Here is a 14,727-nt window from a genome sequence, read left to right on the forward strand (position 1 = left end):
TGGTCACTCCTGAAGATTGCATACATCATCACATACCTCTCACATTGACTGGCAGCCTTGTAAGACAAATTTGAAAGAGTCTGGTACTTCAGGTATTGTATTGATACTTACATGCCTGTAAAGTGTCAAAAATCAACTAGACCACAAGCAAGTGTCTGTTCCACCAAGTAGGAGCCAAATGAAGGCGCCCTTATGTGCAGAATCATACATATCTACTTGTTTTAAAGCTCAGCACCTACAGATATAGTTCTGTGCATCTGTAAAAATACTACTTAAGTTAACCATAGGTGCTAAAGAAGGCAACTGGACTTGCTTGAAATCCTTAAAGATGTTTCACCTCTCGTCCGAAAGGCTTCTTCAGTTCTGTGTGACTAGTGGGAAGTTTCAGGTTTTTATCCTCTAGTGGACCAAAAGCAACCCTAAGGAGAGTTGTTGAGGCCACATAGGTCGTTGACCCTCTCAGTCATCCTGTAGGTGTTAGAGTCACTAGAGGCTGGGTGTGAATGGTGTTATCAGCCTAGAGGGTCGTTAGGGTGATCTGTGGGTCATTGGCTCTCTCTGCCATCATGTGAGTCATTGAAGTCATGTGAGTCTTGGTGTGGATGTGTATTCAGTTTTCTGGGAAGTGTGCCAAGGACTGCATTGTAGGTGGCTGACAAGAGGTGTCTCAGGCTACATCCACACGACAACGGCAATGAGATGTTATTTAAAAATATATCGCGTCCAAATGGGCAACGATCAGTAAAATATCAGGTCCATATGGCAATGCAACGCTTGCTGAAAACGATGCAATACACATGCCACACCTCTAGGGGCGCTGGAAGACAGTCCCTTCGGAGACACCAGAACAATAGAAGAAGTAAGGACGCATGCGCATAAACTATTATGCGCGAGACTTCATATTAGCCACAAAGTCAGAAAAATCTGTTCGTAAAATTACATTATAATGACCAAATACAATGAAAAGTATTTTTCCAGTCTCACCTGTGAAAGGTAATCCCATGTGATCTCGTTTGGATGGTAAACCTGTTAGTACAGTTAAACGCAGCACATGAATGAGGCATCTTTATTCTCTGCTTTGACCTATCCAATATGGCGGCGAGGATGACGTATGATTCTACGCAGAAGGCGGCGTCTTTAATGGTCCAGAATAAATTGAATGCTATACGTTGATGGATTAATTTGTTGTTCTATGCCCTTTTTGAGGAATGTATTGTAGGCATGTGATCTCGTTTGGACGGTAAACCTGTTAGTACAGTTAAACGCAGCACATGAATGATGCATCTTTATTCTCCGCTTTGACCTATCCAATATGGCGGCGAGGATGACATATGATTCTACGCGGAAGGCGGCGTCTTTAATGGTCCGGAATAAATTGAATGCTACACGTTGATGGATTAATTTGTTGTTCTACGCCCTTTTTGAGGAATGTATTGTAGGACTTAAACCAACATCTGAAGAGGTGAGATCGCTCCTTTTTTTCCCTATTTTTGCTGGCGGGATTGACTCTGCCCTAAGGGCTATTTTCTCTCTCTCTCTCTCTCTCTCTCTCTCTCTCTCTCTCTCTCTCTCACTTTGCACCATTACACAATAAATATTCACAGTGAAAATATTTTGTAAGCGCGTTTCATGAACCAAGTTATAGGATTTGTTGACAACTCGCATCGAGTTCGTTACACTTCTACCCGGCGTGAAGCACTCACAGTCATGTGGTTGTGACGTCATCGTAAACAAATCCGTTCTACTCATCCAGACGACTTCGCAACGGCAAAGTTGCCAGATCTTTCCACTCTGGAACCCGTTCTCAAAAAGATTGCATTTTGGGCACCCAAAACGCCGGTGCCGTGTGGACGCCAGGCCTAAACGATAAGCAATTGTATCGGAGTCACCTGAATCCGTTGCCATGTGGACAGGGCCTCAGACCACCTTCTCTGTTCAGTGATGGTCATTCCAGGTTGTTACTACTTAAGTTCTCTAAATACACTACTTACAGTATGTGCCATACACTGTTTCAGTATGATTGCTACATTGATAGGAATAAACGGTCTTGATATTTTGTGTTAATTTGTATTTTACAGATAAGTGTTGCCCTCCTTATCCAGAATCACCTGAGGAAAAAGGGGACAGAGGATTGCCCGGGGTAAAAGGTGCTAAAGGGCAAAAAGGTGTGCATTTATTTGCATTGTATCTCTCCTCATTAAAGATAATCTTAGTAAGTTTGCAATTAAATTTTGACTCCATGATTTAAATTCCTTCAGGTTATCCTGGGGATAATTATTGCACTTCAAGTGGGGAACAGCCACCAGGTCCTCCTGGTCCTCCTGGACTCCCAGGATATGATGGTGTTCCTGGAAGTACAGGAGAAAGAGGTGATCCTGGATCCCCAGGAGATCCAGGTCTGCCTGGTGCTATTGTAAGTAAATCATAAATGTGTCATTTGCTCACGTTATGGAGTCATACGGAAGCTTTTTGTAAATCTGGCAGTAAATGTAGTTCACTTTTCCCATGAAAACATTTAATAAAAGATTGATGAATGAGGCCCAACTGATGCAACTAGTAAGTAAACAGGACCAACAATAAAGATTGTATTATGTAACTAGAAGGGCACATGGAGAGCACAGACCTCCACCAAGGCCAAATGCCATATCTCGCAACATTAGCAAAAGAGAAACTAAATTCAGGGATCTGCACCATGAGTCGGATCTACTAGAAAATGTAATGGGTTCTTCCATGCCCCATGCTACACCTTTCCACCAAGTTTCATGGAAATTGGGTCATCAGTTTTTATGCATTCCTGCTTAAAGCCTGACAAACAGACATACAGACAAACAAACCGCACTGAAAACAACCTCCTTGGTGGAGGAAATGATGTAATATATCTGTGAAGGTTCTCAGTCAGCCAGGTCATCCTAATCCATAGGTGCTAAAGAAGGCAACTGGTCTTGCTTGAAATCCTTGATGTTTCACCTCTCATCCGAAAGGCTTATTCAGTTCTGTCTGACGAGTGGGGAGTTTCAGGTATTTATCCTGTAGTGGACCAAAAGCAACCCTAAGGAGAGTCATTGAAGTCACATGGGTTGTTGACCCTCTCAACCATCCTGTAGGTTGTTAGGGTCAATGACTCACAAGATGTCTCCTTTCTCACATGACTTCTCTCACATGACTCACATGACTTCAGTGTCTCACATGATGGCAGAGAGCCAACAACCCACAGATCACCCTAATGACCCTCTAGGCTGCTAACACCGTTCACACCCAGCCTTCAGTGACCTGAACAACCTAGAGGATGTCTGAGAGGGTCAACGACCCATATGACCTCAACGACTCTCCTTAGGGTTGCTTTTGGCCCACTAGAGGATAAATACCTGGAACTCCCCACTAGTCAGACAGAACTGAAGAAGCCTTTTGGATGAGAGGTGAAACATCTTCAAGGATTTCAAGCAAGTCCAGTTGCCTTCTTTAGCACCTATGGGTAATGATGTAATGTTCTGCTATAATTTCAACAATACTGATTATGAAATAAATTATATCAAGGGACGCCGAGGCCCATGTGGTCCCCAAGGTTACAAAGGTCAGAAAGGAGACACTTATTTTTCAGCAGTAAAAGGTGAGATTTGTTTATGATCACATTTTACACCAATTGACTACTTTAATTTTGTCATATTGCAGCAGTGTGTTGTTAGGTTGTGTTTTTGGTCTACCTCATAAAAGGTATAAAAGGAGATAGGGGTGATCCCGGGCTCCCTGGTCAACCAGGAGAAAATGGCCAGGAAGGTATTTCAGGACCACAAGGTTCGGTTGGAGACCCAGGACCACCAGTATGTCAATTGTTTGGCAATTACACTAAAAATCTGATTGCCAATAATGGTCTACTTTAATGCAGATTATAATAAGAATGAATGCATAGATTCACTAAGAGATTATTTGTTTTCTTTGCCAGATTTCTTAATGATTATCTGAAAATGTTTCTTTGTCATTCCATTTAATTCTCAAAGGATTTTTTTTTTTCTGGTAGGGAAATGGATATCAAGGTCCAAAAGGATACAAAGGTTTACCAGGAGCCATAGGGCCTAAAGGTGACCCAGGGCCTCGAGGTCCTCAAGGCCAAGGTATTCAAGGTCCAAGGGGGCTGCCAGGAGAACCAGGAAACCAAGGCATTGATGGTCTGCCTGGATTTCCTGGACCTCCAGGTTCTCCTGGTATGATTATACACATTTCTTTCTAAGACAAGTTCAAAATTTTTTTTTTTCCAAAAAGTGGTTTGTCTAAATTGCTTAACTAAGCGGGTGGCATTCACACATTTAGGGCCTTCATGTTGTCCTGATAACCCTGGACCTCCAGGACCAAAGGGTGACACTGGCAACCAAGGTAGAATTCAGTTTTTCCACATTGATATATATTGCTTTAGAATGTTGTGATGGTGTGAAATGACAACTTTTTTCTTGTAATAATCAGGAGCTCCCGGGCTACCAGGAGCACCTGGGGATGCTGGTCCTGATGGAATCCCAGGCCCAAAAGGAGAACAAGGAGATGATGTCTTTGGAGGATTTGGGCCTCAAGGTAAATTTCTTTTTTATTTGTATTACAATAGATTGTATTCATCAATCTTTGCTTCACTGCTGAAAGTTTAAAAGCTTTACTTTGTAGGTTTTCCAGGATTACCTGGTGATCCAGGTGATCAAGGTCCCACTGGAAGTAGCTATGCTGGCACACCAGGCTCACCTGGGCCACAAGGACCACCAGGGCTCAAGGGGTGTCAAGGTGATAATTTATCTGGTAATCCTGGACTTCCTGGACTAGTTGGATTACCTGGAAGCCCAGGTCCAAAGGGTACTCGTGGTCTGTTGGGTCCTCCTGGAGTAACAGGTACATTTTGCATGTTAAATAACATTTGTAACCTTTCTTCTTACAGATGTTTGTCTTGTTGACTAAGCTGCTGTGTCTTGTCTAGGAGAAAATGGGCTCCCTGGTCATCAAGGATGTAAAGGGCAGGTTGGGGATGATGGGGACCCAGGTCCACCTGGAATACCAGGGACTGTACCTAATTTTTGTGCTGCTCTCCCAGGTCCGCCAGGTCCCCCAGGACCTGAGGGTCTGCCTGGATTGCCAGGTAAGGTATTGAATACTGTGAATTGATTTAATTTATCTTTACATGATTCACTGGATGCATCTTATAGTATAGCAGGTGCATGTTGGCCCCAAATTGAAGAACTTCTTGTTTTCAGCACCGTCTTTTATTCTTATGCTAGAGCTATAAGGTATTATATTTTTTTTGTTGCAGACATGTGTGCCTTCCATGTCACAGCACCACATTATAACCTATTTTTCAGGCAAACATTGTATATTCATGCAGGTATAAAGGGAGAAAAAGGACTGATTGGTATTCCAGGATATGGCCCAAATGGTCCTTCAGGCTCACCTGGCCTACCTGGCCCCCCTGGTTCCCCTGGGCCAAATGGTTCAAAAGGAACAGATGGTGAACCAGGACTACCTGGGCTTCCTGGGATAAAAGGTAAGGCTGCCCTTTCATGTCCTTTCATAAAATCTAGTTAAGTTCAAAATCTTAGCTTTCTATAATCAGTTACAGTATGTGATTGCCCTCTGATAACTTAAATCCCTGTGCAAACATGTGTTTTAAAGGAATGAATGGGGAACCTGGTTTAGCTGGAGCAAAAGGATTCCCTGGGAAGCCAGGTTTACCGGGGCCTCCAGGCAGGAAAGGAGAGAGTGGTGATCAGGGGCCAACTGGTTTGACTGGATCCAAAGGATCCAAAGGATCCAAAGGTACTTACTCTTACAGTTTGGGAGGCAATTGTATACCTTTAAATTTTGGAGCTGTGTTCAATAAAAAATTCCTAACTGATGATAAGGTGTTAAGGGAGCTCCAGGGACTCCAGGCAATTTCACCATGCTGAAAGGCAAAAGGGGCTTACCTGGACTCAATGGTGAATCAGGATTCCCAGGACCTAGAGGTAAAAGGGGTCTTATAAGACTTTGCTAGCATCTTAACATGTGATATTTTTTGGTTATTCATCTAAAAGCATGTTATTCAGTAAATTCTATCAACTGTTCAGTACCTACAATGAAATTCATAGGAAAGCTACATATGAGTGTGAGGAATATGAGTCAGGACAACATTTGGGCTCTGTGAGTTTAAGGGATTATTTGTGTTATATAAAAATGGTCTTGTTGTGGTTTGATTAAAAAATTATAAGCCCAGCCTCATTTGATTTATTTGTGAAATTTGGCAAGTCATATACTACATACAAATCATAAATTGCAGAAAGTAAATGCAAAGAAAAGGATTCTTTTATCAAATTAATTCCCATCAGGATATCAAGGTCAATCTGGGTTGCCTGGAAAACCGGGTCTGGATGGATTAGATGGTGCCCCCGGATTTCAGAAAGGTTTGCCTGGCTTGCCTGGAAGACTTGGCCTGCAGGGGCCACCAGGCCCACAAGGGCTCAAAGGATATCCAGGTGATGGGGGATTCCCAGGATGCACTGGAGAGCAGGTGAATAACTATTTGTCAAATTATTCTAAGCTGGATAGTTATCTGGTGGAATATGATATTCAGATGAAATAGATTGTAAAACAGATTTCTATTTATACAGGGTGATATAGGTTTTCCTGGATTAAATGGTCCCCCAGGCTACCAAGGGCTGCCAGGCAACAAAGGTATGTTATGTAACAAAGGTTTTATTCGAGAAGCACTTGTTATGTGCCACTCCTCTGTACTTCATTTTTCTATGTTGTCCACATGAGCTGCCCTGACTCATATTCCAGTCTTCATTGTCTGTGTCGTACGCTCCAGCCTACATCTTCTGTTCGTTGCCTGGCTTCTTTATCACATCACATTACAGAGTTAAATGAGTCAAAGACCTTGCAATTTTTGAACAGATTCTGGCTTGTGAAACAAGTTAGTTCCTTTTACCACTTAAGTTATAGCAGCTATAAAGTAATTCTCTCATCAGCCCCTCTTTTCAATATCTCTCGGAGATCATGAGATGAAATAACATTGTCATGTGACAGAGAAACCTCAAACTGGAAACACCTTGATCTGTGTTGGAAAGCTTAAAGGTAGAGCTTTACTCTGACAATATAATCTGGTGATGATTACACTAAACTATAGACCCTTTTTCTGTTTGTACACAAAGCTCGGCTGCGCGCGCAGCTCGGCAACGGAAGTATGGCGGAGTTAAACAGCCTGTCAAGCTATGCAAGGGGATTATCAACGAAAGACCGTGAAAGTTACCTTAATAAGTTAACTTTGGCAAATGGTGTTAGACTCCCGGATCCGTGTTCTATCAGTGAGTGGGTTGACTATGTTAGAAAGTGGCCAAATATTCAGGGGCCGGATATATATACATACTTGATTGAAAAACCAAGTGTGTACACCATGGACAAATTACGAGCCTACAAATCACTAGATGCTTACGAGTATGTCGTCTGTGGTCATGTTCAGGAAGTCCAGTACCATCAAATAGACGCAGAATTTTGTGTTTTAAAGTCAGATGTTCTACCAAGTCAGAGACAAGGGCACAAGACCACTATGTACCAAGTGTGGGTCTTCATCAACCATCAAGAAAACTAGGTCCTGACTGGGAATTGCACCTGTATGGCAGGGTAAGTAGCACTGGCCTATTAGCAGCTATTTGTTGTTGTAGAGTCTTAGATAGCAGTTAACTGTTCAGAGGTACGTTTCCCAAAACCATAGTTGCTAACTAAGTTAACAAACTTAAGCTTGCAACTTTGTTGGCTGCAATGCAATGTCCCATTGCCTGGCCAAGTTGATAACAGGTTAGCAAAACATAGTAGTTTTTGGTTTTGGGAAACTCAGTATGTAGCTGCTAGTTATGCAAAGATGAATTATGCTTCTATGTTGTCCTTTCAGTTGGCTATTACTCTCCTTTACATATCAAAAATCGTATGCCTTGCAACTTTCTCATAACCAGGGTTTGAAACTAACATGTTCATGAACACAGTGACAACAGTCCAGTCCACACATTTAATCGCCTGCAGCCACAGCCGCCGTCTGTTGCTCTGAAATGGGTGTGATCCTTTAGGAATCCTATAAAACTTTAGTTCGCCGGTGGAATAGCGATTCGTACAACCGTATACGCAACAACCAGACATGTTGATGCTGAGAACAGTATATATCCACATTTAAATCATTGATAAGTAGGCTAGTCTGTCCCAGAATCGATTGGGAAACTTACTGCTTCTGTTGCCAGGGTGCACGCGCAACTGTTTGATCACGTGACGCTGAAAAAGGGTCTATAGTTAGCCGTTTTATTCATACAACATAATACATTTCTCAGATTTATGACTTTATAAATTTCATATTAATATGTTACTTGACAACATGTTTTCCAGGTGACAAAGGGGACAGTACTGGATGTCCTGGTCCTGCTGGACCAAAGGGGAGTAAGGGTGAAAGTGTATGCGTAGGTCAGATTTGTTGTTGTTGTTGTTTTCATTTTTTTTTATTAGAGACAGGTGACAAATTAAAGGAAAACTGGAAACCTTATCTTTTTAAGGTTTTGAGCTACTTTGGGCCAGTCAAACTGCTTCAGTGCCCCTTTGATGTTATGCCCCCCTTGGCATAACATTTTTTCTTTGAATTTGTCACCCATCTTTAGATTTATAGTCTAAAATTATAGTCTATGTGTACTGTGTAATCTAATTATTTATATGTCCCATGTTTCCTCTCTTTTCTAGAGTGTCCTGTGTGTGATTTTGTGCCAAATTAATTAATCAGGAGTAAATATCAGAACTTAGTTGAAGTAGAATACTGTATAAAGTACTATCGTCCTGTCACAGCTGAATTTGGAGATCCAGGAGACCCAGGGAAGCTAGGACATCAAGGTCCACAGGGACAGCCTGGTCATCCTGGTCCCTCTGGGCCACCAGGTCCTGATGGATATCAAGGTAACCTCCTGCCTTGTCAGAAGCAATGAATGTCTCTAACTTGTTTGGGTTAAACCTCAAGATGCATTTCTTTGTATTGATAGGAAATAGAGGTCCTCCAGGGCTTTCTGGTCCTTTGGGTCCTCCAGGCATTCCAGGGTTTCTTGGACCTAAAGGGCATCTAGGTCTACCAGGTCAGAAAGGTAATGATGAGGAGCAACACCTCTCCAATGTTTCCAAATCCACAAACTATTTTCCTCTCTTGAAATCCAAGTTTATTGAGGTGTTATTATGCAGGGGAAAAAAGGTAAACAGGAGTTTATTTTTATTCCAGGAATTCAAGGACCACCAGGTCTTGATGGCCTAGATGGACTCCCTGGTCCAAAAGGAGAGAACGGCTGGTGTGGTGAGATGAAAGTAGAGAGTAACATATTCATATAATTTGTGTAGATATGTACATCTGATATTACAATCTTTAAATCACAGGTAATGATGATGTTGGCCTTCCTGGGTTACAAGGTGATCCAGGAGACCAAGGCCCACCTGGTGACCCAGGAATCCCAGGAGACATTGGGCTTGGGCCCAAAGGACAGATTGGATGTCCTGGACACCAAGGTCACAGAAAGTGTTTAAAAATCACATATTGTTATTTGAACTGAAGTTGCAGTTTAAAGCAGTTCTTTGTTGTTTTAGGATATTAGAATATCTAAAAATGTATAATTTTAGATGATGTTCTTTTGGAGTTTGCAGCAAATTGTTTTTTTCTACACTTTATTTATTGATTGATTGATTGTTGATGTATGGCATGTTTTGAGGATGTGGCTGTTTCTTCAGGTCCCCCTGGTAATCCAGGTCTACCTGGTGTCCCAGGTGCATGGTGTGATTCATTAATTCAAGGACTCACTGGGGATAGAGGACCAACTGGTTTTCCAGGACAACCAGGTTTATAAATTTTTACCTTCTCACTAACTGAATGTAACTGAACTTTGAATACAGCCATTTATTTGTAACTGCCATTTTTACTATTCATTACCTTAGGTCCGCCTGGTCCTCCAGGTTTAGCTGTTTCTGGAGATCCTGGAGATGAAGGACCATCAGGACTACCAGGGCAAGATGGTGTAAGAGGTTCAGTTGGATCCCCAGGAGATACTGGCTTTCCTGGACCACCAGGAGTCAAAGGTCAGGCTGTATTACTGTGTGCATGCTAACGCAGTGCTGGCGATTGCTATAAGCGACCTAGGCAATTGCCTAGAGCGCAAAGTGTGCCCAGGGGCGCCAAGGGCGACCAAAACCCCACCAAAAAGGAGGGATGGAGTTATTGAATGGAGATGTTACCAAGTGCATCAGTGGTGTACAGTGTTTTCTGCCACTGTGCTGCCAAACTTTAGTACCACGGAACACTAGTGTGCCATGAGAGATCACCAAGTGTACCGTGGAAAATTATAGAATGACTGTATATTGTAAATATTGGCAACAGCGTTTTAGTTTCAGTCAACATTTTCTATTGGTGATGTGCCTTGAGATTTTTTCATTGAAAAAAGTGCACCCTGGCTCATGAAAGGTTGAAAACCTTTTTTACAACACCTCTGATGCGGCTGGGGATGTAGAAATACGTACTCCTTACCTCTGCTGTTACACTATCTGTGACAGTAGCTTCTGCTGAAAGAAGCTTTTCAAAATTAAAACTGCAGAAGATATACTTAAGGTCAACAATGAGTCAAGAACGTCTGAATGGGCTTGCTCTGATGAGCATCAACCAAGAGATCTCAAGAGAAATATCATTTGATGATATTATCAAGGAATTTGCCATTAGGAAGACCAGACAAGTCCCATTGTAATGTTACTTCAATAACAAAGTACCCATAATAGCACTTTTGTTTGAAAATACAGCCCATTGATGTCCTAACAGGGTGCTTAAGTTTGCACAATTTAGAATTGTAGAATTTTTTATTCATTTAACTTGTTAATTCTTCAGAGATGACTTAACTTTTAATAGCAAAAAAGAAACTAAAAATAATTTCTTGTTTATTGTCCATGCACTACACTTTGAACAGGGTGCGGAAGAGTTTTTGCCCATTATATGGAGATATGTATTGAATTTGTGTGGTCATTTTACTTTGTGACACTTTATGTGAATAATGATAACAATAATAACAATAATGTAAAAGATAAAAATGACTTCTTGTTTATTGTCTATGCACCGTACATTGTTTAATAGTAATAGAATAGAGTGATTAGATTAAAGTGTTATTTAGATGTTATTAGAGGGTTTTTTCTTGGGGGGGGGGGGGGGGGGGGGGGGGGGGCAAAACTCAGTCTCGCCTAGGGCAGCCAAAGACCTAGAGCCGGCCCTGTGCTAACGCAAAATCATACTCATGATTATTCAAATCTGCTCAAAGTGTTTCTCCAATTTTAATTCTTGCAACAGGGCAGAAAGGACTTCCTGGTTTAATAGGTTTACCTGGATCAATAGGTTTGAAAGGAACTGATGGACCACCAGGGTTGAAAGGTGAAAAAGGGATCACAGGGGCCAGGGGTAAGTCTTCACAACTACAGTATCTTTGGGTAAAACATGTGTGAAGCTTCCATGTTTAACCATTATTTGACAATTGTTTAAAAGCTTATATAGTCTATAGTTTTGAACATCCTTTGGACCAAATGAAGAAGATATCATGACAAATGTTTGTTTAAAAAGCTTGCATTTTCTAAGTTGAAATAGTTGTTTATGTCCTGTGCTGGCCATTATTCCAGGTCCCCAAGGTCGTAATTGTACAGTGGTACCACCCACTCTGAACCCCCCTCAGTGTGGGCCACCAGGACAACCTGGGGTGCCAGGACCTCCAGGATACCAAGGAGTAAATGGACACCCTGGAAATCCAGGAGCAATTGGTAATGTCTTCTCCGAAACCCTTTACAGGATCAGTGGAGAATGTTGACATTACAAAGAAATGTGACTCAATGTTATTTTGTGACTTCTTTAGGTTCCAAGGGTCAGACAGGCCCTTATGGGTTACCTGGGAAACCAGGAACTCCAGGACTTCCAGGCCCACCTGGAGATGCTGGAGATCATGGACAAGATGGTTTTGTGGGGCCACAAGGTATAAAAGTAGCAGACAGCCTTCATTAACTTCCTTTAATTTTTATGACCACATTGTCTCACTCAATAAGAGTTTTTTTTTTTTTTTACATCTATCACTCTGCTTTTCCACATTCTCTTTTCTAGGCCCACCAGGGCTCCCAGGTGAGCCAGGTTTCCCAGGGCCAGTGGATCCAGTGGACTCTGGCTTTCTCCTGGTTATCCACAGTCAGTCAGAGGTGGTGCCGCAGTGTCCAGCAGGCATGCCTTTACTCTGGAGTGGTTATAGTCTTCTTTATTTGGAAGGCCAGGAGAAAGCTTACACACAAGACCTGGGTAAAATTTCCTTCTGGGCTGTAAGAACAAATCTTCATTATACTGTATTTATATGTTTATGTATTCAAAGGTCTGGATTTGTTACCAAGCTGTGCTGAGCTTTTTGGTGGAAAGGTGCAATAAAATGTTGCCTTTTTACAGTTCCTGGACTGCCAAATCTCTTGAACAGCTGACAAATATTTGTTTCAGTTTTAATAACATATAGGTGTTAACTGAGCAAAATCATGTAAGTTGATGTGTATAATTCTATGGTTAGCATTCATTTCTGCTCCCTGTCTCTATGTTTAGGCCGAGCTGGCTCCTGTCTGCGTGTTTTCAGCACCATGCCCTTCTCCTACTGTAACTCTGCCGCCTGTCACTACGCCAGTCGCAATGACAAATCCTACTGGTTGAGCACCAACAACCCTTTGCCTATGATGCCCATATCATGCGGGGAGATCTACCAATACGTCAGCCGCTGTGTGGTGTGTGAAGCTCCAAGTCCAGCCGTAGCAGTCCACAGCCAGAACACCAGTGTGCCCAGCTGTCCAATCGGCTGGAGAAGTCTATGGATTGGCTACTCATTCCTCATGGTGAGTGTGTCCTTGCAGTTACTGGGTTCTCCTACTGCTATATCTGTGAGCCCCAAATGAAAGAAAGAAATGTGGTGCTTGTTGAAAGAACGTTTTTGCCAATCGCACAAAGGCTTGTTGGTTGACTTTCCTCTAATGAGGTCCAAGTGGAATAATGTCTAATGAGGTCACCTTTAAAAGCCCTTCACTTGTTTTAAAATAGGAGAATAAGTTCTCCTATTCTGATGGTACAAATTGAATACAGTGTATTGGTTGATATTTGGGTCAAATTTGTGAATGCAGTTAAATTCCATAGATGTTTCTTTTCCATCTTTGTATAGTAGAAGTGTAACACAGTTCCGCTATCTGTATCTGTACTTGGATTAAACCTGAAGCAATAAATCTAGATGTATGCTGTATGTCAGTATATTATTGGTGCTAATGTGTATATGCTATCTCAGCACACTGGCTCAGGTGATGAAGGTGGTGGTCAGTCTCTCACCTCATCAGGAAGCTGTTTGAAGGACTTCAGGACTCAGCCGTTTGTGGAGTGCCAGGGTCCACGTGGGACTTGCCATTTCTTTGCCAACGTCTACAGCTTCTGGCTGACCGGCGTGAGCCATGAGCAGGAGCATGGCTTAGCACCAAAAACTCGCACTCTCAAGACCATGTCGCAGCAGCGAGCGTGGATCAGCCGCTGCCATGTTTGCATGAAGCAGTGATGAACTGAAGCGGCCGGGTCAGCGTAGTTCATTCCCAAATGTCTTCGATTTATGATTTCTTTTAATGAGCTATAATAAGGTTTATAAGCTATAATATAAACTGTTTGACTTTATAAGTAGTTGATAAGAAAAACATCTTTAGTATACTAATCATTGGGAATTCACACAAATTCACATCTTACTACAGATTTACTTCAAGTTACTTATTTTTAATATTCTATTATTTATTTTTGCGTTACTTAATATTAATATGCCATGATTTGATTATCAGAGAAAAGATCAACGTTTTTGTCCATCCAGGCTTGCATTATATTTTTGTTGTTGTTGTTAATAATTATTAATAAATTGGTATGTGTTTTTCGCTCTAGTAGAAGCCACCATCAAGGTTTTGAGAATTCCAGAAACATTCTCTCATCCAGTACACTTGTTAAGCCTAGGTCACAACCGGACGTACGATTTTTTGGCCATGTGATTTTTGGCTTTTCCCAAATCGCTGCGGTTTTTTTGTTCATGGAGAAAGACGCACGTTGGCCGTAAGTTTGTCTTGCAACCTGAAAAAAACGTAAGCACCCGTAGAGTTTGTTTGACATGCCAAAGAACCTCTGCGGCCGGTCTGCGGCCAATCTACGGCTCGAAAATCAGCACGTCACACGTGCGCCCTCCGTGCGTTTCACGCGCACCCTCCTTGCGTTTCTTGCGTTTTTTTTGCACGTAGACCGGCCATAGGAGCACGTACGGCCGGTTGTGACCGAGGCTTTAGTTGCTGCTAGCTGCCGAGTTTAGCATTTGAAATCTGAGTGGAAGTTTTTCAGCTATTATGATTCGGTAACTAGCTAGCTAAAGAGTACCATTCCGGTGATACTGGAGTAAGACAAGGTGAGCTTGGATGTTTTTAGCTAGCTAACAAACTTCATGACGTGCTAGCAAACAAGTTATGATCTTGGAAGCTTGGCTGTGGTTGTCAAACTTTAACCAAATAACTAGCAGCTACTCAGTGAAGCAGATATGGTGACTAGTGAAATGTCTGTGGTAAAATATGATTGTATATGTGTTGCAGATAATCTAAACACTTTTTTAAAAGTATTTTCTAAATGCTAATCTCTCTTTGCCAGTGATTTTCGAACATTAACTA

General features: G+C 41.9%; 1 protein-coding gene across 1 annotated transcript in view; it reads left to right on the forward strand.

The window, feature by feature from the left end:
* Positions 1–13,595, forward strand: part of LOC132871330 (collagen alpha-4(IV) chain-like) — a 43,029-nt gene extending 29,434 nt beyond the window's left edge. Inside the window, exons 15-41 of the mRNA XM_060905441.1 lie at positions 2,079–2,165; positions 2,259–2,413; positions 3,535–3,607; positions 3,712–3,818; positions 4,016–4,199; positions 4,306–4,359; positions 4,456–4,560; positions 4,648–4,866; positions 4,952–5,111; positions 5,337–5,512; positions 5,641–5,784; positions 5,871–5,981; positions 6,342–6,514; positions 6,615–6,678; positions 8,377–8,451; positions 8,824–8,931; positions 9,015–9,113; positions 9,245–9,316; positions 9,397–9,525; positions 9,745–9,780; positions 9,949–10,089; positions 11,339–11,446; positions 11,662–11,799; positions 11,892–12,008; positions 12,134–12,322; positions 12,611–12,894; positions 13,335–13,595. Of these exons, the coding sequence (XP_060761424.1) occupies positions 2,079–2,165; positions 2,259–2,413; positions 3,535–3,607; positions 3,712–3,818; positions 4,016–4,199; positions 4,306–4,359; positions 4,456–4,560; positions 4,648–4,866; positions 4,952–5,111; positions 5,337–5,512; positions 5,641–5,784; positions 5,871–5,981; positions 6,342–6,514; positions 6,615–6,678; positions 8,377–8,451; positions 8,824–8,931; positions 9,015–9,113; positions 9,245–9,316; positions 9,397–9,525; positions 9,745–9,780; positions 9,949–10,089; positions 11,339–11,446; positions 11,662–11,799; positions 11,892–12,008; positions 12,134–12,322; positions 12,611–12,894; positions 13,335–13,595 (3,569 nt within the window). The remainder of the gene's footprint in view (positions 1–2,078; positions 2,166–2,258; positions 2,414–3,534; positions 3,608–3,711; positions 3,819–4,015; positions 4,200–4,305; positions 4,360–4,455; positions 4,561–4,647; positions 4,867–4,951; positions 5,112–5,336; positions 5,513–5,640; positions 5,785–5,870; positions 5,982–6,341; positions 6,515–6,614; positions 6,679–8,376; positions 8,452–8,823; positions 8,932–9,014; positions 9,114–9,244; positions 9,317–9,396; positions 9,526–9,744; positions 9,781–9,948; positions 10,090–11,338; positions 11,447–11,661; positions 11,800–11,891; positions 12,009–12,133; positions 12,323–12,610; positions 12,895–13,334) is intronic.
* The last annotated feature ends 1,132 nt before the right edge of the window (positions 13,596–14,727 follow it).

Source organism: Neoarius graeffei, chromosome 23, assembly GCF_027579695.1.
Source record: "Neoarius graeffei isolate fNeoGra1 chromosome 23, fNeoGra1.pri, whole genome shotgun sequence".
In the NCBI taxonomy this organism is placed as follows: Eukaryota; Metazoa; Chordata; class Actinopteri; order Siluriformes; family Ariidae; genus Neoarius; species Neoarius graeffei.